Raw genomic sequence first — 25089 nt, 5'->3', positions numbered from 1 at the left:
GAACGTAAACAAAGCTATCGATCAAACGAAATTGGCACTGGTAAAACAACTCCATCCCAATGACAAAACAAAAACGGAAACCCCGTGCAACAAGTTACACCCCCTCTGCCGCCTTCGGCGTGTCACATGCTGTGCATTCCTTCCACAATTTGCGCCTTTCATGTGTGAAGGCTCTGTGGCATGTTGAGTCACACATATCGTAGTGAGAGTTCCGGATTCGATTCACGTTCTAGTTGCATATCTTTGAGCTTGTGACTCCAAAATACTATTTACCACAATCTAATATGTACTTATAAAATGGCGCCGTTGATATGGCGAAGAAAGATGAGAAAGCGAAGTTCTCTCTGAGACGTTAGCGCTTTTCAGGAAGAAGAACAACGTGTAACGGCCCTACTCGTAATGCAAAGGAATCGATTTTTCGATAATTACTATATCGTTTCTAATCCCCTTCACGTGCTCCATTTCGTTATTTGCCTGATTGGTTTTCACCTAGGCGACGATGTCGCTTGTAACGAAACACACAGAGGAAAGAACTCATTGCTGTCCGTTCCGTCCAGTAATGGTTTGCTCTTGAAGGCGTGAGAAACATATCAGTTCATGTAATTAGTGCTGGAATCAGGATCGCACGAAATGAGCAAATCTCCCTCATCGGAAACCACCAGCGAAACGCTGAGCGTCAGCGACGAATCCATCGCCACATCGGTGGCAAATTCGGTTGCTTTGGCGAGGTTCGATGTGGATGGAGTGTGTGCTAGAAGCTCCTGACTGATAATAGGTGTACTTTGTGGGGTTTTTTTCAGGGTGAATGCGGCAAAACCTGCCAAGAAGGCTGTGAAGGAAGAAGCTAAGGAGCGTCCACCGTGGCGTCCAGCCACCCAAACGAAGGTCGGCGGTGCATCGAAGATGGACCTCCGGGCTAGAATTTTGGACGTTTCCAAGTATATACTCCTGTTTCATGCACACCTCACTTGCGTACAGCGACGAGTAAAATTTAAAAATAGCATTTAGATCGCAAATGAGGTCAAAAGTTGAAATGCATTTAAGTTTGCATTTTTCCTCTCGCACAGACGGTTGCGTCGAGTGAATGCGGCCGCCCAAACGGACCCGGTGCGTACAAAGTTGATGAGGGACGCATCGACAGAGGAACAAAAAGATCTGATTCCAATGATGGACGAGGAAATTCTCACGGATGGTAATTTGGTGATGAGAAATGCTGGAAATCGTGAGTTTGTGTGATTCGTGATCAGTAGGCTTTGCTTTGATTGTACTCTGTTTTAGTTATTCTGACACATTCTGTGGCACAAATGACGGACACAAACCCCACGCGAGACGTGGGCACACAAACAGCGATGCCACGTAGTGCTGTTTCGTTTCGTAAATTTCTGGAACCTGCAGGGAGTGAACCCATCTCTTCAAGCATTCTAGAGGACACGAATTATTCCTCCAGCTTTGAAGAGCTGATGAAGATCAGAGAGTGGTCAAATTCGGCTGACGAAGACGTGAAACCAATCGAGGAGAATCAATTTGCTAGCAGGAGCGATGCCATAAATGAGCAAAATACTCCAGACCTTCTAGCCGGGTCATCTCAGGATCCTGAATTGTACAGGCCAAGATTTTTGGAGCCTCCCACCTACAACTCTTGGCAAAATCTGGACTTTTCCGATGAAGAATCCGATCATTACGTAGCCCGTGAGCTGCCCCGGAGAACTGTTGGTGAAGGTGATCGACCCTGGGCGGAATTCAAGGACCTTGTGATAGGATCTCGTCTCGCGAATATGCGCTTGTCGCCCATAACCCCACGTAGAGCTCGTCCGAACAAGAAAACCGTCACGTGGAGTGACACACATCGGCAAGCATTCTCGGAGCTGCTGCAAGACGCGAACGCTCTGGTCGATATGTTTGACCAGGTTTCAATGCTGCTGGGACCGGACGTTAAACTACATGCCATTCCACTCCAGGAGGAATTCAAACTACCGCCGCCAAAATGGGAACCCATTCTGACGAAATCGTGCGATCTTCTGGAGGAGAAACTGGCCCAAATTCGTCATCTAAATGACGACCTCGATAGCGAGCTGTTCAAGGAACCGATTGAGTTTCAGTCGCCACAGTTCATCAATGATATTGAGGCAAGTCTGTGAACATGGATCGTTAATGAAGTACCAAATTGGATTAAGAATTAATTTATTCAATTAACAGAGCAACTTAATAGATGTGTTGCATTTATGTATTCATTGTAACATGTTCCCAATAAATTTCGACAAATAGATGTATATATATTTTTTTAGTTTTCCAGGGTGGGGTATTTTTAAGTAAAAGCTGAGAAAAATGCACTGATAGAAATTGGAAGCGTAACATTACTTGTTTTGTCGGCTTTCGTAGGAACGAGCAAGTTGACGGTTCTACGATTCTTTACGAATGTCTAAAGTTTCTAAAGTAGCGTTTGGGATTCGGTGTAATTTCGCGATTTTTGTCGAATTCGTATTCAAGCTGGAAAAATACAATCTTCAACTGAAATGTTCTTTCTGGTTGTTTTCTGATCAAACTATGTGTTGTATTTTGGGTTTGGTTGATAGCTTCAGGAACACCTTGATTAACTCTAATAAACCTTAGTCTAAGATCTTAGAGTTTACTGTTCGGAAGCAGGACTTTCCTCAGGTTTGCTTTCCTCTGCTACAACTGGAGCGGCTGGTTCGGCTTCGCTGGCAGCGGGAGCTGGGGTGGCTTCTTCGGGAACAGCTGCAACAGCTTCAACTGGAGCTTCCGCTGCATCTGCTGCAGCAGCAGGGACATCCTCAAGCTTGGCGGCCTGTCGCTTCAGCTGCTCCTCATCCGACTGAGCGATAGCTTTTAGCTCGGCAATTTCACGAGCCAGTTCCTCGTTATCCTCCTCAATGGCTTGCTTCTCCAACTCATTCAATCGGGCGAGTTCATCCTCGCGAATTTTCTGTGCCTCGGTTATGCGAGCCTCCTCTTCCTCCTTACGTTTCTTCTCTTCGGCTTGTCGAATCTCGTCGGCAACGCGAGCTTCCTCGGCGAGTCGGGCTTCCTCGGCCAGACGAGCTTCTTCCAAGCTAGCGAAAAAGATAAGAGCGTTAATAGTTGCGCGCCTAGCTTGTGCAATATTTCTGCGATTGTACGGAATGTTTTGCCAAGATTCTGTTGTGCGACACGAATTTGTCGCATGAGTTACATATTTGTGTGACACAACGCAACCACAACACTCAAAGATATTTGTGTGAGATGAACGATTAAAATCTTTTGTTTCCCGATTAGATTTGAAGCTCTCTGCGCCACATTATAGAATACGAAGCCCCTTCTTTCAAGTAGAACAGTCCAAGTTTGAAAAAAAAAAATATTTTCGATTATAGTGAATCGTTATAAAGCCGTATAAAGAATCAGTTGTATATCAACGTCGAAAATAGTTTTTTTGTCGTTATAGCGAAACATTTTAGACCATAAATCGAAAACATGCCTTAATTGAAGAGGGCCGTTATAGTGAAATGCCGTATAAAGAGCGGCCGTGTAGCGAGGTATGAGTGTACTAAACATTTCTTCTCACTTGTATGATACGCGTCTCATTCTATACACACACACACACATACACATCAAATTCTAGTGTCCGCTTTGTCTTCGTTCGTTCTAAGCGAAGCATAAAAACAACAGTGCGCCCCAATTTGAACAGTATACGCATGTGTGAAGAAAAAACCCTAACAGAGAGAGCAATCCAGATATAAGCGCGCAGTATAGAAATACGGCGCAAATTTCAGCGTAAAAGTCAGCTTAAAACTGGGCGTAAGAACGGCGTTGACAACCAAACATTTCATCTGTGTTTCGGAGCGTGCGTGCGCACATGTGTGCACAAGGAGAGGGAGCTCAACTGGATACAAAAATCTTGTTGCGCATCAGTACCGAGTTGCATTCTGAAGACTGCCGGCGACGCTGGATCGGCAGCCCGTTGAATGGTTCCATTGAGCGTCACATCTGTTCAAACAGAGAAGTACAATTGAATAGCCGTCAGGCTATTGTGTTTATACCATAGCATGCGGCATTGTATGGCTCCCGAATAAGGTTGTTCAAGTTGTTCTGACTCATCAGATTAGTTTTTTTTAAGAAATAATTTTTCTTTTTTTCAAGAAAATTTTAGGTTTGAGTTATTTTCTAGTTTAAGTTAGTTTTTAGTCTGAGTTAGTTTTAAGTTGAGTTTTTGCGCGAGTGTGTTGATTTTTTTCATGGGCGGTTGCGCAGAAGGTTACATCTGCTGATGCCAAAGTTGCGCGACGCTTTATTATCAACCGTCCTCGAAGGCACCATGGTTGGTTTTCTTTCGGCCCAAGGTAAAAACTTTGAGAACTCTTGATAATGTTTTGATCAAGAGGTTTGCTGCGTAATTATCCGGGCGTCTCGATACATAAAGAAAGACCGGATAAACTGTGTGTAGAAGCACTGACTTTTGATGGGGCTAACAATATTGTTTACCACGAAGTTTTGAGCAGGAAGTATCACATTTACATCCCTTATCAAGAGGTGAAGATAGAAGGCGTAGTAACCGACGCGAGTCTGAGTGTCAATGAACTTAAAAAAAAGCGCGTCGGGTTGTTTTATAAACAGTTGGAGATCTTGAAAAGATTCTGGATGTAAGGCATCTGCATTCAGCATCTTTGGAAGATAACAAGAATCGGACTCTGATTCTGATGATGCATACTACGGCTGCACCAGAAACTTCAATAAAGGATGAATCATCAAAAGAAAACTCTCTTCACCAACGGTACACTGTAAGAAAGCTAAAATTACCCTCGGAAGATTGTCTAATTCCAAGGGTGATAGTAAAAAAACAAATCCGAAGGCTTCCCCTCAGCTATATTCGCCCTTTCTGAGACATGGCTTTTTTCTGACACATTCAACATTCATTCATTATTTCCTTATTTCTGCCTTGCTTTCATCTTTAAAGTCTTATCTTAAGCAATTGACTGTTTCATGGCCCCTTGCATCAATAATATCTTTCGATGGATAATTCAACTAACGTGGTAGAAGATATCACTGTGCTACAATGCAACTGTCGTAGTCTAGTGCCTAAACTAGGCTCGTTCAAATTTTTACTTCGAAATTATGATTGTGATATATTCGCCCTTTCTGAGACATGACTTTCTTCTGACACAGAGTTCAACTTCCACCATTGTCTCTTCCGGAAGCGATATGATTAAATTTGTTCCTCAAAAAAATTTCCCGCTATCGCGAAAAGACGCTTGCTAGACTTATTCAGTTCCCTACTAGGGAACAACATTGCTCCGCCTGAATGGAGACAGGCCAAAGTAATAACAATTCAAAACCCTAGCACCCCAGCGTCAGGTCATTACTCATATCGTCCGATTGCTATGCTCTCGTGCATTAGAACATTGTTGGAGAAAATGATCCTCCGAAGACTCGATCAATGGATCGAGACAAAAAATTCGCTATCAAGTACACAATTTGGGTTTTTTAAGAGCAAAGGAACAAAAAATTGTCTAGCGTTGCTTTCCACAGATATTCAACCGATTTTGCGCAGAAGAAGCAACTGGCTTCAGTTTTCTGGACATTAAGGGAGCTTTTGATTCGGTTTCCATAGAAATTCTGTCGGACTATCTGATTCAGTGTCCTGAATCAGAATCTGGAGATCAAAATCCTTTTCGCAGACGGACTCTTCTGACGGTGCTTCGGTTGAAATTGAATTTCTTGACGATATCATAATCTAAACGGAGCTGGGTTTGCCCTAATCGTTCTCAACACCTTCAAATCAAGCTTTGATCCTTAGTTCCACTACGAGGCGTGCTATGATCCTGCCGATCGACAGTATGCCGCTCACGGAAATGTTTGAAAATGCTACACACGGTCGATTTGACCAATTTCAACGATTTTTCAGCGATTTTTGAACCTGACCGCATCGGATTTTCGAAGTGGGCGTACAAAATTAATTTTCGGTCCACGACTTTCATCAAGTATAACTTCTTTGAAACAAATCGAACCGTGGCAAAAAAATTCCACAACTGAACAGGTATCGAATGACTCGAGCTTCATGCATTTGGGTTGTTCAAATTTTAATTAGCTTTTTTAATTTGAATGAGTTCCACACACCAGTGAGGTTTTTTTTACCAAAAGTTGTGTAAAGATTAGTAGGGCAATCATGGTGATGTGCTGTGTTCGTTTGAAGGGTAAAACCTCCAAACTTGGATTGTTTCACTCGGAGATCAATTTGCAAATGGTATCACATACTGTGGCAGAAATAAGGATTTTATCATGAAACAATAAATATTTGTTCATCTCACACAAATATCTTCGACTGTTATTGTTGCGTTGCGTCACACAGAGATGTATCTCGTGCGACAAAGTCGTGTTATACCACAGTGTTTTGGCAAAACTCGCCGTACATAGTTGAAATGTTACAATTGCAAACAACACAGTGAGATACTAACCGTTTCTTCTCTTCTTCCTCCTTGCGTTTGCGTTCCTCCTCTTCCAATCTAGAGAAACAATAGAAAATGCTTTAAATATGTCATTTCTAGGATATGCAATGAATTGCTCCTCACCGTTTCTTTTCTTCTTCCTCTTTACGCTTACGTTCTTCTTCCTCCAAACTGAAATTAATTATTGTTTGTAATTCCGAATTCTAGTTGAAGTTTTTTTGAGAAAAACATTAAAAATGCATTTCAGTGCACCCAAAATGGCAGCCTAGGCGCCATTTTGAGCACACTTGTAATGCCGTTCATTAGTGCCAATCGTACCGTTTTTTTTCCTCTTCAGCCTTTCGCTTGCGTTCTTCTTCTTCCAATCTGCGAGATAATTTTGACAATCAAAATTTAGACTCTCAATTCGAAAATTGAATCACATCACGCCATCACTACATACCGTTTTCGTTCCTCTTCCTCCTTGCGCTTGCGTTCCTCTTCCTCCTGTTTGCGCTTTTTCTCCTCTTCTTCCTGCTTACGCTTCTTCTCGGCAGCCTTCTTTTTCTTCTCTTCAGCCTGTGAAATATGTAAGATTCATTGTAATCTTGGGTACTTTCTCCACAGCCACCCGCACGTTCTTTCACCTTCTTGGCTTCCTCCGCCAGGCGGGCTTCTTCGGCTAGACGCGCCTCCTCCGCTAACCGAGCTTCCTCGGCCAATCGTTCCTCTTCCTTGCGCTTGCGTTCGGCTTCCGCTGCCGCCACGCGGGCTTCCTCCTCCTGGCGAGCCTTGTCCTCCTGCCGCTTGCGTTCGCGCTCGATCGATTCCTCCTCCTTCTTCTTCGCCTCGTCGATCATCTTGATGCGCTCGCGTTCCAGATTGATCGGCTCGTAACGAACCTTGTTCAGCTCGGACACCAGATCAATTTTGGCCTGTTTGTCCTTCAGCTTCGGGTCGGTCGGGTCGTCGTACAGCGTCGGGTTGTTGAACTTGCGCGTCGGCCGGACTGGATTTAATCTCACTGCATAGCCATTGCCCATTTTCGAGGTTTTAAGTTGAAACGAGTCATGGGGATGAGAAACAGAGTTCGGTATCAGGACAAATGAGCGAGGTGATGTTGGGATTTGCTTTTCGTTTGTGTTCTGCTTCGAGCATGAGCGTGTTTGGAACGAAAAAGAAAGTGGGGGAAGAGAATGCGTGTTTGTGTTTGTGGATGTGTGCGTGTATGATAAGAGCGATAGGTTTAGTTGGCACCATGGGAATGCATTTAAGGAGCATCGATTGTCCCGGTTCCGGCTTCGGTTACTTCTTACCGTTCATATCTGTGACGGATTTCATGCCAACTCGTTTTAGGAGTTGGTAGCACCATCTCAGATAGCAGTGAAATGTGGGTGTAAAGACATGGGTCATTGAGGAGCAATTCCAAATGAAATCGTCCTCAAAATGCAGATTTGAAAAACATGTAATTTTGATTCGAATGAAAGTTTGTATTCCGTTTGGGTTGGAGGAAATATGAGTTTTCCACAGTAATTGGGGTTTTTTTTTACTTAAGTGTAATTTTTGAAAAGGGCGTATCGATTTTAGTAAGAGAAAACTTTAATAATTTATATCTCAAAAACTATGAGTTGTATCGTACATTCTCGCGTTCGACATGTTCTTGACATGTTTATAAATAGAAAAAAAGGTAGCAGAGCACGTAATCCGCGATAATTTATAAAATTCCATATAAAAGTGCCCATCTCCCGACGTATGGACGAATTGTTGAAAATTGTATGGGCTATTCAAATTTTTTCTGAGAATTTAAAAAAAATACGTTTTAGAGAAAACATTTTTTTAAATTTTGGCATATTTTATTATATATATTAGGCTGTCAAAAAAGTCCTGCGGTATTTTTTTTTTGAATTTTCATTTGTTCATAAAATTAGTTACAATCATCTGTTTTAAGTCAAATATGCGCCGTTTTGTTCGATGACTTGTTCCCAACGAGATGCCAACTTCATAATACCCCTGTTATAGAAGCTCGCTTCCTTATTGGCAAAAAAACTCGGATAGCCAATTTACACAGGTCTCTTTTGTGGCTTACTTCTGACTACCTAGCTCGTTCGCCATGGACAAAAACAGGTGGTAGTCACTTGGTGCAAAGTCCGGACTATACGGCGGATGCAAAAGAACCTCCCATCCGAGCTCCCGGAGCTTCTGGCGCGTCACCAAAGAAGTGTGTGGCTTGGCGTTGTCTTGATGGAAGACAATGCGGCCTCTGTTTATCAAAGATGGCCTCTTCTTCATGAGTGCTACCTTCAAGCGGTCCAGTTGTTGGCAGTACAGGTCCGAATTGAACGTTTGGCCATAGGGAAGCAGCTCATAATAGATTATTCCTTGACAATCCCACCAAACACACAGCAGAACCTTCCTGGCCGTTAATGAGGGCTTGACCACCGTCTGAGCCGCTTCAGCGGGCTTCGACCACGACAGTTTGCTCTTCACGTTGTCGCAAGTGACCCACTTTTCATCGCCAGTCACCATCCGCTTCAGAAACGGGTCGATTTTGTTGCGATTCAGCGATTCACATGCGTCGATACGGTCAAAGATGTTTTTTTGCGTCAACGTGTGTGGCACCCATACATCGAGCTTCTTTGTGAATCCAAGCTTCTTCAAATGGATAATAACGGTTTGATGACTTATCCCCAGCTCTTGGCCGCTACTATGCCGGTCTTTCTCGGCTAATTCAGCGATTTTGTCGCAATTTTCGACGACAGGCCTTCCGGAGCGTGGCGCATCTTCGATGACCTCTACACCAGAACGAAAACGTTGAAACCATCGTTGTGCGGTGGAAATGGAAACTGTATCGGGTCCATAAACTGCACAAATTTTATTGGCAGCTTGAGATGCATTTTTGCCTTTGTCATAGTAGTACTGTAAAATATGTCGGATTTTCTCTTTATTTTGTTCCATATTTGCGACACTACAACTCACCTTTCCTTTATACCTTTAATACCTTTCCAACAAGCTATAGTATGACTCGATACAATGAATACAACTAGAACTACGCGCTTACAACGACACCTCGCGGAAATACCGCAGGACTTTTTTGACATATTTCATGAAAATTTCCTAAATTTCATCCTTTGATCAAAATTTTGTAGGTATTATATTTTTTGAGTTATAAATGTTTGTAAAAATATAGAAAAAAGTTTTGGTCCTTTCCAAAAAGTAGTCTAATTGTTTTTTGAATAATTCAAGTATGCAAAGTTGCTCCAAATACCCACGTGTTTAAACCCACAACTTTTCACTGATATCTGAGTTTTTTTTTTGCTGTAGATCAAGTCTGTCTGTTTGACAAGTAACCGAATTATTATGAGTTCAAATCGAACATAAATAAAATCGCAAAAAATAAAACAAACAAGTTACTCTCGAGTGGCACAAAAGGGATACATATTCGAGGTAAATGAGGTGTTGCGTAATGATTAGTGTTTGCATTCGCAGGTGATAATGATAACGGGTTAGATAAGCACGAAATATATAATCATGAATAAGGAAGTTTACTTACTTTTAATAGTGGTAAAACAACAAATAGCAGGTTTTGTTTGAAATCACAACCATCGGTCGATTTGTAGGAATTAACTCAGACGAAATGGAGATTTTTGGTTTCGCAGATTGTTCGTATTCGTTGTTTCCAAGTAAAGAAAGTTCGAAAAAACAATTTATTTAAAAACAAGTACAGAAGGCGGCACTGTGCAGTACCTCTCATGGCATGCTTTGTACACCTAAAGACCAAGATAGTGAGAATCCAGGGAAATTGCATGCTAAAGGTGTGCTAGTCGTATCTGTTTTTTATTTGTTTTCTAGAAAACATTGGGATCAGGGAAGTGGTTACTACAGGAAGAGAAATGTAAAATTAAAAGAGCTTCTACGGTTGTTTTTTATTGTTGATCATTTTCTTCGCGAAAGGTCGCTTTTACACATAATACAATAATTCACGTCATCGTAGGTTCAATGTCTCCCGTTTTGTAAATAAAACATCTCAGTTCATTTCATTCGAGATTCAATCATATTCACTGAATGAGTGAGGTTTTGGGTGTTTATCTTTCACTTGTTGTGCCTTTTGCATAAATAAACTCTACTGTAAATATTTCATCTGCATGGAACATAAAAATCTGTACTCGGAGCCATGGTGGCCATCACTTAAGCTTCAACCTATATATTTAGCACGTTAATGTGTTTTAGCCTTAAAAAATAATGTAAACGATAATTTGTCAGCAAATTTTACTCTACACGTCGGATGGACAAAGCCAACGAAATACAACAAAAGTCATTGGTGGAGTTTCCTTTCGCTCACCACATTCGGTTCGGTACGGTTCGGTTGGAGGTTTTTCTTGCAGACAGAGATAAAAATGCACGTCGTTGTTTTGGATTAGTTTGAGCATCCACAGCTTATGGTTAGGCTTAATTAGGGTGTGCAAAAAATTGGAAATATTTACAAGTTCACGACTGCGACTCCCATCGATTGATTTTTTTTGTGCTTCAGATTGTGTCGGCATTTATTAAAAACATAAACACCCCAAGATCGCGCACGTTTTTGACAGCTCGTGTGCACGAAAATGATGCGCGGCGTGTGCAAAAGCGCGGCACATGAAATTTAGATTTTTTTTTTAAATTATGGGAGTTTAGTGATTAGCTCGGAGGGCTGCGGCGCCTACTTTGGTTTTTGGTTTTATGCGCTTTTAGGACTTTTTTTTTGCTTTGGTTTATGCTTCTCAAGCGGCCAAGTTAATATCGCTACTATAGATGCCCTTTTTGTCCCCAAGTTTCGATTTGCGAACGTTAGTTTTAGTCTCAGTTCCGACTGGAATTAGAACAACACATAGAAACATTATCGGGAGAAAGAAAGAAACAGAGAGAGAGACAGAGAAAAAAGGGGGAAAATATTTACTGTTAAAATTGTGTTTTAGATTCGAACGTTTCTTTTCTAATTTTCTAGTTTCGTTTTTTTTTCGAGTGTATATATTTTTCCATCGTTCAAAATACTGATTTCCAACACGCAAATATGTCCTGTACGTGTGTGGGCGGGTGGATGAGCTGAGTGCGCAAGTAGAGCGTGATGAAAGTTCTATTTTCGACCAGAATGAATCGACCAGTAGATCGAGCGACTTCGGAGAATTAGTCCGAGGTGAAATAAGTTGTTGTTTTCGTTGCAGGTGGGACAGACAGGTGGGTGAATGAAAAACTTGCGAACGCCTACTCAAGAACTCCAAGGAATTCTGTTCATACACTAACGTGCGACAAGGTCACTTTTTGGCGCTTGTTATGCACAAATTGAACGTGACTTATGAGACTTTGTTTACACTGAATTATTTGTGGTTGCGTCATGGAAGAACGCAGGCACTCCACACCGTCAGAGTGTTAGCAACAATGAGACGAAAAGATTGCTTAGAACAATAGGTTAACCACGGGACACGGAGATTTACCCTTGATCGATCCGATGTGCGATTCGAGAGGCAAGAAGCAAAAGGAAACATACTTTCCACATTTGGGCCAGGTCTTAGGGCTTATAGCTTTTGTAATTCAACCAGACGAACTTGCCGTTGTACATGCGCCGTTGGTTGGGATTGCACATGTTGTGGAAGGTTCGCGTGTGCGGAAGGTACAACTGCTGACGGTAGAGGTTATTTTTTATTTTTACTGTGGAGAGGTCAATAGATAAGAACACATTTTTGATAGATTAGACAGGTGGAAATATTTCTCGAACTGAGGGGATTGCAGGGTCTACACACAGTAAATCTAAATCGTCTGAATAGGGAAAGAAGTCGCAGCCAATTACAGGTTTCGGTGGATGACTGGAGGTTTCGATTACTGAGTGTGTGTGTGGGCAAGAGTATTGTTTGAGTATTTTCAATTGTCGTACATTTACTTGGGCCTGTTCTTGTTCAATCTCTCGTATAGCATCTGTGAGCGCTTTGCGTTTCTTATGAGCCTCAAGAGTAGTAGTTTCCTGCGGTAACTTACTATAACTAAGACGGATAGAAAAAAAGTATTGTGAATGTTTGTCGTGTAAATGTTTTTTGTTTGGTTTATGTTTTGTTTAGTTTATTACTTGTAATCTTCTAATGCACTTTTTGCGTCCCTGATCATGGCTCTTTGCAATCTTCTTTGCCGTTTTCGTGCGATGCGGGCGTAGACTGCACAACAATTAATCAATGAGAGATAGAGGAAGAGAGAAAGAATTGTCGAGAAAGCAACATTTTAGCGACTTGGTCGAATGGTCGAAACTCAAAACTCGTCGTTTATTATGATACGTACTGATCAGTCTATGGGATAATAAATGATTTTCAATTTTGAGCTTCTAGTAGTAAAGCAATCACGTTAGTTACGTTACATGTTAATCGATTCTGCGAGTTGGGGCAGACATTTACCGTTGTTTAAATCTAATACAAATCACTCTCGCTACTCTCGTGGTACGGGGTGGCGATTCATTGGTGAACAAATTCCCTAAATTCGTCCGGTACTTTGTAAGCATACTTAAGGTAGTACTTCTCAAGATAATTCTTGATTTTCTTGTTTACTAACGCAGTGGGGGTAAAAGAGAGAAACAATAAACATAGTGAATATTTTTTTTCGATAAAAGATGTTTCGGAAGCTCTCGCGTTTTTTATGACCTTCAACAAAGTATATGTTCTTCCTTCCGAAAATGATCAATGTTTCACTACTGAAATTTGTGGATTGAGGATGAAAGACGGTTCAACTTATTTCTGTGGTTTTTGTTTGAACCGGGTTCATTTCCTACGATCTACACGCGATAGGTGGTGAAAAACGATGAGACGGGATAGGCGTATAGTCTTACTAGGAGAGGTCGTGGTTTATAGTAGTAAAAACGATCTGGATGTGAATCGAGAGAGAGAAAAAAGGAGAACGGATAAAACTTTGGTATACAAATTTACTTTGAGCGAGGTTAAACAACAGCTTTGGTTGCGTGCGCACACTCGGTTAGGGTTCAGTCAACCACCAAGAAGTGGCAGAAAGAATAAAAAGGTTGCAAGGTCAGCACGGCGAATGTATAATTACAGATGATGTTTTTAAACATATGGTCGGAATGATGCAGTTGAATGCAACAACGTCTGCGAAGCAGGGCGGTAGCATGTTATGACACTACCACTAGAAGTCAGTTTGAAAATCATCCATTTTCGTTTACATTTTAATGGCAGTGTGTGAGATTAGAGGGCGCACGTGGCTGAGGTAGCTAGCTGGGCCAATCGGTGGGGTGGGTTTAGGGGTTCGACGAGCTTGATATGGTGCAATGTATTCTATATGCAAGGTGGGCATGAATCTGTTGTATTCTGTGAGGGTAGTGATTGACATTTTGAATATTTTCTGTTTTTTGTTTCAATTCGTTCAACGTGTGTCACACATTTTAACATTCCTCTAATACTTGTGGTTGTTGCGGTGGTTGAATTGATTCTGTCTGCTGATGGTGGGTGGTTTTCTGATTTTCCTGCTGTTCCAGTTTACGCTGGGACCGTTTTTGCTTACCTTCCTCAACGTCAGCCTTTGCCTGGGTACGATTCGATTTATAGTAGGACATCACATTGACATCCTTGCCTACCCGGGCCGTGTCATAGTTATAGACTCGCGGCTTGGTCTTCGGGTACGCCTGCGATCCAATGATGCGCGTACTGGCCAAGTGATTTTTGCCTTTTCAAAGCGGAAAGAGACCCGGATAATTTACTAGCCTTCTCGATTGTATGTGTGTGTGCGTTTGATTTTGCGATATCTAGCTGTTTTTTAGTTTTATCTTTTCTTTCGGTTAATCACAGTTTTGGGGCAGAGCATGAAATCATTGCTTGTGGAAAGAACAAAAAGATGGAGCTGGTTTCCATTAGCCTACGTACGAATTAGCCCAGGTTGGAGGGTTGTTTTTAACCACCGATGACGATATTCCTTTTGACAGGATTATCCAAAATTGGTGAGGGCGAACAGGACGAACAAATAAGACGCGCCATGTCAGCAAGTAGTCGTTTGGCTTGGTTGCTTGAGACACCAGCGGCATTTATTTATGCGGTGAAATCACAATTCACAAAACAAAATGTCAATACTAACCATTTTCATCGACGTAGTACGTGTAACGCCAGAGAATATCATCTAACAGTACGTACTCTGGTATCAGAGGTTTGCGGCGGCGTTGGTGAAAAAGGAAAGCATTCTCAACAGAACACCCGCGTGCGCAGGATCGTTGAGATTGAGGCGGCAAATGATGTGCAAAATTACGGGTTATTTTTGGGAGAAAATGAATGTGTTGCATCACCAAAAGGGATAAAATAATGAGAAAAAAAAGAAACAAAACTATCAAACGGACGTTCTCATAACAAATGTGATGTGCAGCGAGCGATGATTGATCGATGATCAATCATAGTAACGGTTTTCGTTTTTACTTAAGCATGAATGTATGATATTTTTTTATAGGTCTAGAACAAAACTAATCATTATTAAAGCTCGGCAGCGATAGTAAAGAATAGTGGTGAAGAAAAATATCAAAATAGTAATTCGGCTTTTGCGGAAGAGTGGAAGTGGAGCTCGGTGACACTTACCGACATAGCGGGAAGCCGGCGAGTGGTATCTAGCCATTGCTTCAATGTCCCGGGCGACACTGCGCAGTGGGTCGGTAATGGTGTTCTTCACATAGGTGTCGCTGTTGTACTTGTTGTGATGGCTGAAGGGGTCATACACCCACTTCTTGAGGCTGCAATGGACGGTCAAGAGTTTCAAATGTAGGGTGGTGTGGAAATGGTTACAAATAGATGACCATACTTTGGTTCGGCGGCGGAAATCGATGGTGGCAGCATACGCGGTACTGGATCGTTCAGTTGGCGAAGCAACAGGGCACTCGAGTTGCGGATCTCGCGCTTCTCGTCCTCAAATTCCTAAAGGTTGCGTTAGATGCATTTAAATATTAACCGAATAATTAGAGGAATTCCCCATTATTCCGAGGGGCGAATGACGAGAGATGACTGAAGTGACTAAGTGAGATTTGAAGTCGTGTCCTTGTTTGTTATCGATTCGAGCTTCAAATAAAAGTTAAAAAGTGAGGTGGCTTCAAGAATAAATTGATAAACTTTGCAATCGCACGTCACTCACCGCGCGGAATAAAAGAGATTGTGTTCTCTGCTGCGCGTGTTTATGATGTGCCACCAATGGACCGCAGTAGGCTGCCATCCCAGCCAACTACGATCCACAGGCAAGTTAGTGTTATTGCTCAGCGCGGGAAAGGTGAAAATTTGACATTTTGGCAGCGTTTGTTTAGAAGCAGTGCCAAAACAGCAGTTGGATTTGTTTGATCTAACGCAAACGCATTATTATGGACAAACACATTCTGTATGAAGTGACGGTTCCCGGAATAAATCGCACCAGAGAACAACTACAACAGAAACAACCGTTCAGAAAAAGTATAGTCGGCTAGAAATATTGTGGTGCGGGAAAAACATCATGGGTAGGCTGACCAAATAGTTTAAGAATAAAAACGGGACATGTAAGCCAAAAAAAAATAACTGTTGATGTTTGAGTGAATAAAACCGAGTATAAAACAAAATAATATTTTTTTTAGGAATTCAACGAAGAAATATTTAGATGATGAAGTAACGTTGTGAAGGATATTATGATTTTTGGAAGTTATATCATCAAATTTGTTACATTTCAGATAGAAGTTATGTTTGACAATTATCATAACTTCCATGGTTTCAACATTGAGTCATCACTTTTCCGTTGTCCATATATTGTTCATGACAGAAAAAAATCCTTAAATAAAATAACAGGTGCGGTACTACCAGGTAGAAATAAAATATAGGACAATTTCACGCCAAAACCAATGATTTTGACGCGACCCTGTACCATTTTTTATGTAGAAGTACGACTTTCAGTAAAATTGTTAAGTAAAAAGTAAAAAGTAAAAAGTTAACGTTACTAACTACTTTCGCTACGATTTTATTTTAATGGTTTGCACCAGTGTCTTAGAATATCAACAAATATTCACGAGAAACGAATATGATTTTGTTCCAGTGTAAATGACTTTTTTTCAGCTTGAAACACACTGCCTTCATTATATTGATGACAATAACAAACGAGTTCATTTTGTTCATATCGCTGTTGCATGAGCAAATTTACTATAATGAATGAATGCGACATTGAGTGGGGTTCATAACTTCGCTGTTATTTATACTTTGGATATCAAAAGCAACAAATTGATATTCATCACATCCGAATTGATATTCGTTCTGGCAGTGAATTTAAGTTCAAAATAAATTTTATTTGGCGAGACGGTAGCAACGGCATATGCAGAATGGATACAACGAGTGGTTTTAGCTACCGTCAAGTCATTTGCGACATCGGGAATTTCATAAGGTATTTCCGATTACGGCATCCGACAACTGCAAAACCCAACCGCACACAGCAGCCTCAGGTTAGAAGTTAATAACAGCTGATATTCATTTGGCTGAAATGAAATTCAGTTCTGACGTTTCCGATAATCAAGATGAAAATGACACTGGGTGGAAAAAATAAACATCAAAACATATTGAAGGACAAAAGTTCATTTGCTCATATTCAATGGTTGCCTGGATCTGACATTTTAATTTTCGTTTGGAATATATAGGTTTTCGATGCAACCTAGCCCGAAAATCAATGCATTTGATCTTAGCGAAGATGATTTTTTCCAACACTGGTTTGCACAACAAACGAATGGGAACTTTTCTATGCTTTGTTTGATGTATACATTGTGATTCTCTAATCCTCAAAGGTTGTGAATTTACGAAAATTCGAAGCACGTTTTTTCCTGACGTTGAGAGGTTTTACAGAGATTTTGCACGATACATAGGAATAATGGAAGAAAAAGCAAACAGTGGTACAGTTTTGTTCGATGGGAGCACCGGTAGCCAATATATCAGTTGGCTTCAGACAGAACAAGCTTTCGCCACATGAAAAAAAATCAGAGAATGTTGTGCATTGTTTCCGGGTTGAAGGTGGCTTCAAAGTGCAGCGTATTCCAATCCGGATGTAAGAAAGATATTTTCCTGGAGTGAGAGCTGTGTTCTTCGGCGAAAACTGGAGATGGAAGTTTGTTCCACAACGCTTGGTCCTCGCCGGCAATAATTTTGTAGTCCTACGTCGAGAAAGTCATTACTCGAAATTGTTCGGAAGGCAATGAACTATTTGGGAAAAATAACATTTTAAATACAACGTTATAAAATCTTACTCCAAAAATTGAGTTCTAAATTGGAATTTTGATAACTCAAAATATATTCTCATGTTATTTTTCCAAAATTATCATTGATTATATGCTCTTATAAAATATCAGTCGTAAATCAAATCGGTCATCTGATAATGAAAATAATGATTTTGGTGCCTGCCACCACACGTACGAACTTTAAAAAAAATTGGAGAGTATCGGGGCAACGGCCGGCTGATTTGGCGTGGAATTGCTCTGTAATCCATTAGCTTCACGAATTCTTACACTCTAAAAATTCGTTTTCCATCTCTGTAAACATCTTCCGATTTGCAACTGGCATTAATTCTTTGTTACAAATTTTTATCTCATAAATTATAACTTTTTCAATCATTGTTCACTTGTGAAACAAAATGTGTTCATCTATTTCAACTGATTTTGGACATCTGATTATTTAGGAATGAACTTTTATACAATCCATACACTCTATTGTGTTTCTCTTAGACTAGCCTTCCATTATTCTATGTATTCCAACGCAGTACCGAATTTTTTTTCACAAGTTTTATGAATTCAACATATTATGTTTTGCCTGAATTAACTACTTCTCCCCTTCCACGTTGATAAAATAAAATGATCAAAAATAAAAACAACTTCAACAACATTGTGTTATAAAGTTCGAATTTTAAAGACTTTACTGTATACCAGTTTACTCAGATCACAACTCATAAGCAACTTCCCATGTTTCAGTACTGTCAAAAATAAAATCATTCACGTGTAGAAACGGAGAGGAACAGATGATGTTTTTACTCTCGTGCATTTTTCCCTGCATTTATAACACATTGTTTCTTCCAACAAAACCGTTTAATGTTTGAAAGGTCACGCTCCGATCTCTGGTAGAAAGCAATCATAGTTTGGGGTACGAATTTTCGAACAAATCGTGTATTACAACCAGACATATTTTTTCCCCTTTATACTCAAAATATGGTACATATTGATAAAAAGACGGAACAATAAAAAATGGGCCAAAAAACAATACTGTCCCGTTTAAAACGGTACGTTTGGTCAGCCTAATCATGGGTAGAAGACGGTCTGTGATACCGTGCGCGAGTATGTATTGATTATGATTTTGCGCCGGGCAAACGTAATGCATCAGACAAATGTACGACCTTGCTAAAGGATCGTATCCTATGTATCAAACTCACCAGGCCATCAGTGGAACACGGGTTTGCGTGCGAGACACCGCCGCTTCCGACGGCGGGTCGGCGGTGGACTCAGATCGCGTCATCTTGGCGCTTTGGGTCGCCTCGATTCCTTATCCCCGCTAAATGGGTATTTCGTCCTTAGAACATTGTCCCCAGAATAACTTAAAAATAGAAGTTACGCTTTTTTTCAGTGAGGCATTTACACCCATCATGTATTTCCCGCGCCACAAGATTTCTAGCCTATTACATATTTTTTTTCTGAGCGGTCGTTTCTGTTGCAGTTGTTTTCTGGTGCGATTCATTCCGGTCACGGAAATGACGGTTTGATTTTCTGTCAACTGTGACAATTAGTGACAAATGCGTCTTGACGATACGTGAATGCGTGAGTGCGTACTTTCTTTTCGGTAAAATGTCATTTCGAGTTGAGTAACTGTTGAAAAAGTGGGTCAAGGTCATCACACGCAAGGTACAATCAGTTAGCAATAGACATTATTGGTTTTGGATGATTAATGATGAATGAGTGCGCAGATTCAGTCAAATTTCCCGAAGAGAGACGGTGAGAGTTAATGCTTAGCGCCAAGGTTCATGGTTTTTTTTTTGTTAGAATCAGCAAGGTGCCATCCAGAAAAAGAGCAGATAGATGCGATAGGGGGACAGAGCCGCTTATCCTAGTCAACCTGTGGTGTGTCTAAACATCGATTCTTACCAAGTAAGTGGGCGAGTTGTAATACTGCTCGAGGGCACTACTTACGGGACTGGCACGATATTTACGCTCAATACGATCGAACTCTTTGTTAATGATCGACGGGCGCAGATAGGACGAACGAATCGTGACAACTCGTGACGGTGAGGAGATGACACGAATCGGTGACCGGACAGCCCGGACCACGGTTCGCACCGGCGAGGTGACAACCCGAACCGGTGAATTGAGAACACGGAACGGTGAGCCTAGAACACGCACGGGCGAACCCAGCACACGGACTGGTGAGACTATCACTCGGGACGGTGTGGTGGAGAATCGTGTCACCGGAACAACGCGCTTATGGGCAACGTATGGCATTGGGGTGCGATAGGTGGTGGTAGTGAATGTATCGAACTGTGTTGTCGTGTAGATTTCATGGTGGTAGTTCACAGATGTTTTTGAAAACAAAGAAACGTTATTCGTACACAAACATACAGAAACGGTCCCGGAGCAGACCCGTTGGATGCATCTATACTTACTCTTGGCACTCCAGAGTATCGCAGCGGAGTCTGTTCGAAAGAAAGCAACAGAACAGAATAATTAACATTGGCCGCACATTGATTGTGACGTTCACTTCGGTAAACCACATAACAACATTCGTAACTAGAGGGATAGCAAGTTACAAAAAACAGATCAATCAGAGACAGCGAATCTTTAGTCGGTGGTTTGTACCTTATTCCATCGAACATTAGAAGCGGAAAAATATGATAGAGTGTTTCGGTGGGGGTGTTAGCGGTGTGAATGAGTAAGCTACCCTTGTGAGATGTGAAATTAGTGACACGTGAAATATGTGGTATCGGTTCAAATAAAACATTTCCTTGCGAATTAAGCGCTCATTTGCTTGTTTTATTTCCAGAAACTGAGATTACAAAAAGGCATTCAGATTACATATAGGGAATACAATAATGTATGTGTGTGAGTGTGTTTATTTGATTTGTTATTTTTATGTAAATTTGATTCGCCTCAACGCAGAGATGTTCCAATTTCTCTCTCGCTCTCTCTTTCGAACATTTTTGGGGATAGTTTCCCGTGTATATGTATATGTGTGATAGTTTTCTCGTTTCAATTAACTGGTATTAGTGATAAAAATGTAAATGTTTGTTGTTCAAATTGACGCGACGTTGCACAATAGAAGAGAAGCAGTGTGTAAGGCCAAACACGACCATCTGGCTGCACTTGGTGGGTGCTGCACCGAGAGGTGATCCCTGCTTAGACACGGTACGAGTAGTGTCTGTAGCTGGTTCCATGCGGCAGCCGACCGGAAGTGGTCGAGCTATAGCTGTAACCACCTGGTCCACCGCCGGTGGTGGTGGTGCGCTCGGTATTGTACGAGTAGCCGCCTGGGCCGCCACGGCTGTTGCGCTCCGTGGTCGAAGAGTAGCTCGAAGTGGACGGGCGCGACGAGTATGGGTCGGAACCGGTGCTCGTTGTCTCCGAGCGGACGGTTTTCGAGTAAGTGTACGACTCGTCGCGGCGTGGCGTACCGATGTCGGTGGTGGTGTAAGTGGAATAGCGAGGGGTCTGTGAATGGGTTCGAATAACAACATACAACATACAGAAGTAGGTAACAAAACAAAACAAAAAAACAACAACAATGGAAAATAATTCTGAAGATTGCGAGATTCTAAGAGGAGTATGGAGCATAGCAACGGAACAATTCGGTGGACAATGGGACAATCCGCGTAACACTATGTCGACAAATTCAGCTAAGAAATTGAAACAGGTTTGTACTCTGCAAAGTTTACATAAAAATAATACTGAACTAATGAGTGCTCGGGCACCTTTACTACCCATCTAATACTATTTCACGTGTTTGTGTAACTGTCATTTTCGTTATTAGTTATCTGTTATATTTACTTGTTAGTTCTACTCGTTTAGTTAGTAGTTTCGTTAGTCGTTTGGTTCTTTTAGTTTTCGCCTATTCATAGGGGCTGCTAGTTCCACAATGGGCTGATGCGAGTACGCCATTCTTTCAACGCTGATAGGTCCTAGCATAGCCGGGCTCGAAAAAGATTACATGACGCTGCTGATGCCTGACGGGAGCCTCTCCGTGCAGTCGACGCAGAACCGTATCAACGTTGTCTCGGTCGGCGGAATGTCCGCTGGCTCGGGCATGCTCCTGCCGGATGGATTCGTTAAGAATGCGCGTTCGGTTGCGATCGCGTGGCGAAAGGTACTCATCGATTGGACGGGCCAGAATTTTCGGATCCGGCTCGATTCCTTCACGATTGATGGCTTCCAAAATGGAGACCCGTTGCTGCTTGCGGGGTTGATTCTTACCGAACGCCGTCACCGGATCCGGAATCAAACTGGGACGCGGTACGAATGGCACCTTCTCCCAGTTGACGCCACGTCTCTGGAAGAGAATGCAGACAAACAGGAGTTTTTTTTGTGTGGTTGTTGCCTCGATGTTTTGTCGGAAAGCTGGCCAACTCTTGAGGGGGCGGAAGTTTAGTCTACTCGAAGAGGTTTGTGAGCGAGTTTTACAGCAGGGATATTTTTTTTACAGATCGAATCGCTTGGTGAAGGTTAGTTAGTTTCGGTAGCGGTATTAGCGGGTCCAAAAAATCAAAATTAGCGATCCTGAATCAACCATCTGAATGTAAACAGCTATACGAAATCGCGTAAATCGCAAAATCGAGCTTCAAATGGCCTCCGCTTGCTCTGGACGGATATGAGTGAACGAACAAAAATAGTATTTGGGAAAAAATCCCAGTCTGCTCCGAGTTTGTCTTTTCGAGAAAGAGCTATAGAGGAATATGTAACGCTGCTTCTTTGCACGATGAATGAATCTTTTCTTTCTGGGCTGGCTAAAATTAGATTTTACTCTCTTGTGGGAGGTTCTGTGGCATATAATTTGGAAACGTTCGGTACGCTTGATGCATATTGAAAATGGCGAATAGCACGGATGTGACATGTTATGGCATAAGGAAAATTCTCATCGTCCAAGGAAAAATACCACGGCTCTAGCTAGAGGTTAATTATTCAATGAAAATACGAAATGGTTGCGTACTTCTATCACGTGTCGCACAAATGAATTTAGACCGCGTCGCCTAAGCTCAGACATTCACCTTGATTTTGCAATATACAACAGGAAACCAATCACACATGAGGTAACGGATGTCGCGCTGACATTGTCTCATACGGACACAAAACGAAGGAAATTGGCAATCCGCCAACATCCTTCTGATTGATTACGCTCTCGTCTGATGTTTCCTGATATTTTCGGTTCAGCACTCATTGTTCAGAAGATCAGCGTTTTCATAATCTCTCTAGCGCACGACACTCGCCTCCATCGTGTAGTCGAGTTATTTTGGCGCACATTTCCTGTTTCAGCTACACTTTCTTCTGTTTTGCTCTGTTTTCTTCAAAATGTTTCTCTCGTGAAAAAAAAAAGAGGTTTCAGGTTTTGATTTAATGTCGTCACGAACGACCAATTTCAAATTATTTGCCTCTGAAAACCCGTCGATTTTCTTTTCCGCTCTATCTGAATCGTATGCCCAGCGATATTCTTAAACTCATTTTGTATATCGTACAGGTTCAAACGTGTCTCAATTTCTTATATCTGTTTGACCCGGCAGCTGAAAATGACGGCCTAAGAGTTACGCGAATGTGAATGGCAGTTGTTTTCAGTTCATGTGAAACAATTCATTTATGTGTTTCGATTGTGATTCGAGTCAACACGCAATTTACACTCATTTCATTTACACGGGTTGCAGTTCATCTCACCCTTATTGCAACAACAACACTAAAAAAAATTGTTTCACATTTCTGGATGTGGTTTGGATCTGGATGTAGATTTTTTCAGCAGATAGAAGGGAGTTAGGCTATGTATGAATGTTGTGAAACATAAAATGACTATTTTGTGTGGCTGTTGTGGAGTGGAAGGACTTATTCAAGGTCTATACTTGTTTGTTCGGTATCCTTCTCACTGTTGGATCTTTTTTCTCTAAGTTGTTGGGAACCCATGAATGGGAAATTTAAACGATGGACTTAACACTAGTTAACATTTGAACTGTTACTCGAGGGGACATCCAAACTGTGTGAATTAGCTTCTAGAAAATCGTGTCTTCGTCATTGGCAATTACATTCTGTAACACTTCAAAAAGTCAATTGCACAATTCTGTTACCTATTGGTTGTAATTTTTGACTGACACATATCAAAGCGATCAACGCGATAAAACAATCACTTCACCCACAATTTCACTATTTATCATTTGGAATCCGGTTTTCAAATTCTTCAGACTTACACTAGATAGCAAAATATGCTTCACCTCAATTTTAATTATTACCAATGGTCTTCAAACACCCACCATACTCACACGGCCCACATACTTTTTCCCCGTTTTATTACAGCACTAAAATGTACAGTTCATTTTCGAGTTAACATTTTCCCCCATAGCAGCAACGATAATTCACGCAGTAGTGGGTCAATTTGTTCTGTTCTCTTTAATTTTTCGAATTTTCAGCATCAAAATGTTATTTTTGACCCGGCGCTTATTTTTTCCTCCCTCCACTGTTAGCACTCTGTCGACACGTTTTTCATTGCGGAAAAATCACATTCTATGTTCCCAACAACTTTCCACCTTTCCAAAAATTCCACAACACAAACACGCAAAAAAGTGTTTCATTTTTCTCGCACAAAATAGCAGGATCGATAGAATAAGGAACGATAGTTGTGACAAAATTGAAGGTTTTCTTCAGGACATTCAAGTCAAAGAAAAGAAAGAATTTGCTCACCGTCACGGTGTAGGACGAAATCGTTGGCCGGGTGTAGGACGAACCGACCCGGCGGGTAGTGTAGAAATCGCTATCGTAGACCATTTTTGGATCTTTGGCTGTTGTTGCTTTTTTTCGAAGAGGCTGGATTATACACTACTAGGATTCGCTATCGTTCGCTCGCGCACACACACTCTCACTGGGGTAAGAAGGGCGGGCTCGGTATAATCACTTGGCACCACTTGTTCTGTTCTCGGAGACCTATCTCGGACGCCGTTCGAAGTTGTTCTGAGCGGCTGGTCACGCCGCGGCTAGCGATATACCTCCGGACACCTCGGTTTCTGTCGTCAGCTTGGTCCTCGGTGATCGTTCCCGACGAGCACTCCCTCACTGCTTTGGCTCGTGGCCAACAGAGACGGGAAACGACATACGGTGTAAGTGTCAGAAAGAGAGATTCACCTCTTCCCTAGCGGTACCTTACCACCAGTTGATCCTGAAACGAAAATCGGCGGTGTTTTCTCAATGTTCTATTAATATAAATTTTTGTTGGTTAGTTGTTTTGCTATGGGAAAGACGACGGATGTGTGAATCGTGCGAAGGGGGAAGTGTTGCCGAACAAGCATGCAATAATTGACCATCGGAACCGAGCAATCCAACACAACACTTCCAACACTGTAGAACACGCTGGATTGAGCAGGCGCCGATGGCTAGAGCATGACGTCACGTTCGATCGCCCAAGAAAGGGAAAGCGGTCCGTTTCCCATCTTCCTTTTTTTCCTCTGCCTCTAGTGAAGTGGGTGA

At 41.7% G+C, this 25089-nt stretch overlaps 2 protein-coding genes and 1 long non-coding RNA gene across 10 annotated transcripts; 1 reads left to right on the top strand and 2 right to left on the bottom strand.

The window, feature by feature from the left end:
- Positions 1–485: 485 nt before the first annotated feature.
- Positions 486–2270, top strand: LOC129782511 (uncharacterized). Its single transcript, XM_055789656.1, has 4 exons — positions 486–728; positions 801–938; positions 1068–1222; positions 1279–2270. Exons 1-4 carry the CDS (start codon positions 631–633, stop codon positions 2136–2138), a joined length of 1251 nt encoding a protein of 416 aa, XP_055645631.1. The 5' UTR covers positions 486–630; the 3' UTR covers positions 2139–2270.
- LOC129781798 (uncharacterized protein CG45076) lies at positions 2165–24659 on the bottom strand. Of its 8 annotated transcripts, none has more exons than XM_055789378.1 (13): positions 24310–24659; positions 20049–20078; positions 19534–19923; positions 15219–15331; positions 14999–15150; positions 14511–14567; positions 13944–14105; positions 7064–7440; positions 6880–6995; positions 6756–6803; positions 6561–6608; positions 6447–6494; positions 2165–3071 (listed from the first exon to the last, which is right to left on the bottom strand). In XM_055789378.1, the coding sequence occupies exons 1-13, from the start codon at positions 24391–24393 to the stop codon at positions 2627–2629; spliced, it is 2070 nt and encodes a 689-aa protein (XP_055645353.1). In that variant the 5' UTR covers positions 24394–24659; the 3' UTR covers positions 2165–2626. The 8 variants fall into 8 exon arrangements, with proteins under 8 accessions (XP_055645353.1, XP_055645392.1, XP_055645456.1 ...); XM_055789417.1 differs by having other exon boundaries at positions 7064–7425; XM_055789481.1 differs by having other exon boundaries at positions 19579–19923.
- On the bottom strand, positions 12322–12823 carry LOC129782529 (uncharacterized). Its single transcript, XR_008744615.1, has 2 exons — positions 12511–12823; positions 12322–12427 (listed from the first exon to the last, which is right to left on the bottom strand). It is a non-coding gene; the product is annotated as an uncharacterized LOC129782529 (long non-coding RNA).
- Positions 24660–25089: the final 430 nt, after the last annotated feature.

The sequence above is a fragment of the Toxorhynchites rutilus genome, chromosome 1 (assembly GCF_029784135.1).
Source record: "Toxorhynchites rutilus septentrionalis strain SRP chromosome 1, ASM2978413v1, whole genome shotgun sequence".
Classification (NCBI taxonomy): Eukaryota; Metazoa; Arthropoda; class Insecta; order Diptera; family Culicidae; genus Toxorhynchites; species Toxorhynchites rutilus.
The sequence above is the reverse complement of the archived record's forward strand: the minus strand, read 5'-3'. Positions and strand labels throughout refer to the sequence as shown.

What these genes read in the sequence shown, in the direction of transcription:
- LOC129782511 (XM_055789656.1), top strand. Translation starts at nt 631, where the DNA reads ATGAGCAAATCTCCCTCATCGGAAACCACCAGCGAAACGCTGAGCGTC. An exon ending in AGAATTTTGGACGTTTCCAA is followed by an intron (nt 939 to 1,067) that starts GTATATACTCCT and finishes CCTCTCGCACAG; the next exon opens with ACGGTTGCGTCGAGTGAATG. An exon ending in GATGAGAAATGCTGGAAATC is followed by an intron (nt 1,223 to 1,278) that starts GTGAGTTTGTGT and finishes ACTCTGTTTTAG; the next exon opens with TTATTCTGACACATTCTGTG.
- LOC129781798 (XM_055789378.1), bottom strand. Translation starts at nt 24,393, where the DNA reads ATGGTCTACGATAGCGATTTCTACACTACCCGCCGGGTCGGTTCGTCC. An exon ending in TTTCGTCCTACACCGTGACG is followed by an intron (nt 20,079 to 24,309) that starts GTGAGCAAATTC and finishes TCTTTCGAACAG; the next exon opens with ACTCCGCTGCGATACTCTGG. An exon ending in ATTTCCGCCGCCGAACCAAA is followed by an intron (nt 15,151 to 15,218) that starts GTATGGTCATCT and finishes CGTCCATTGCAG; the next exon opens with CCTCAAGAAGTGGGTGTATG.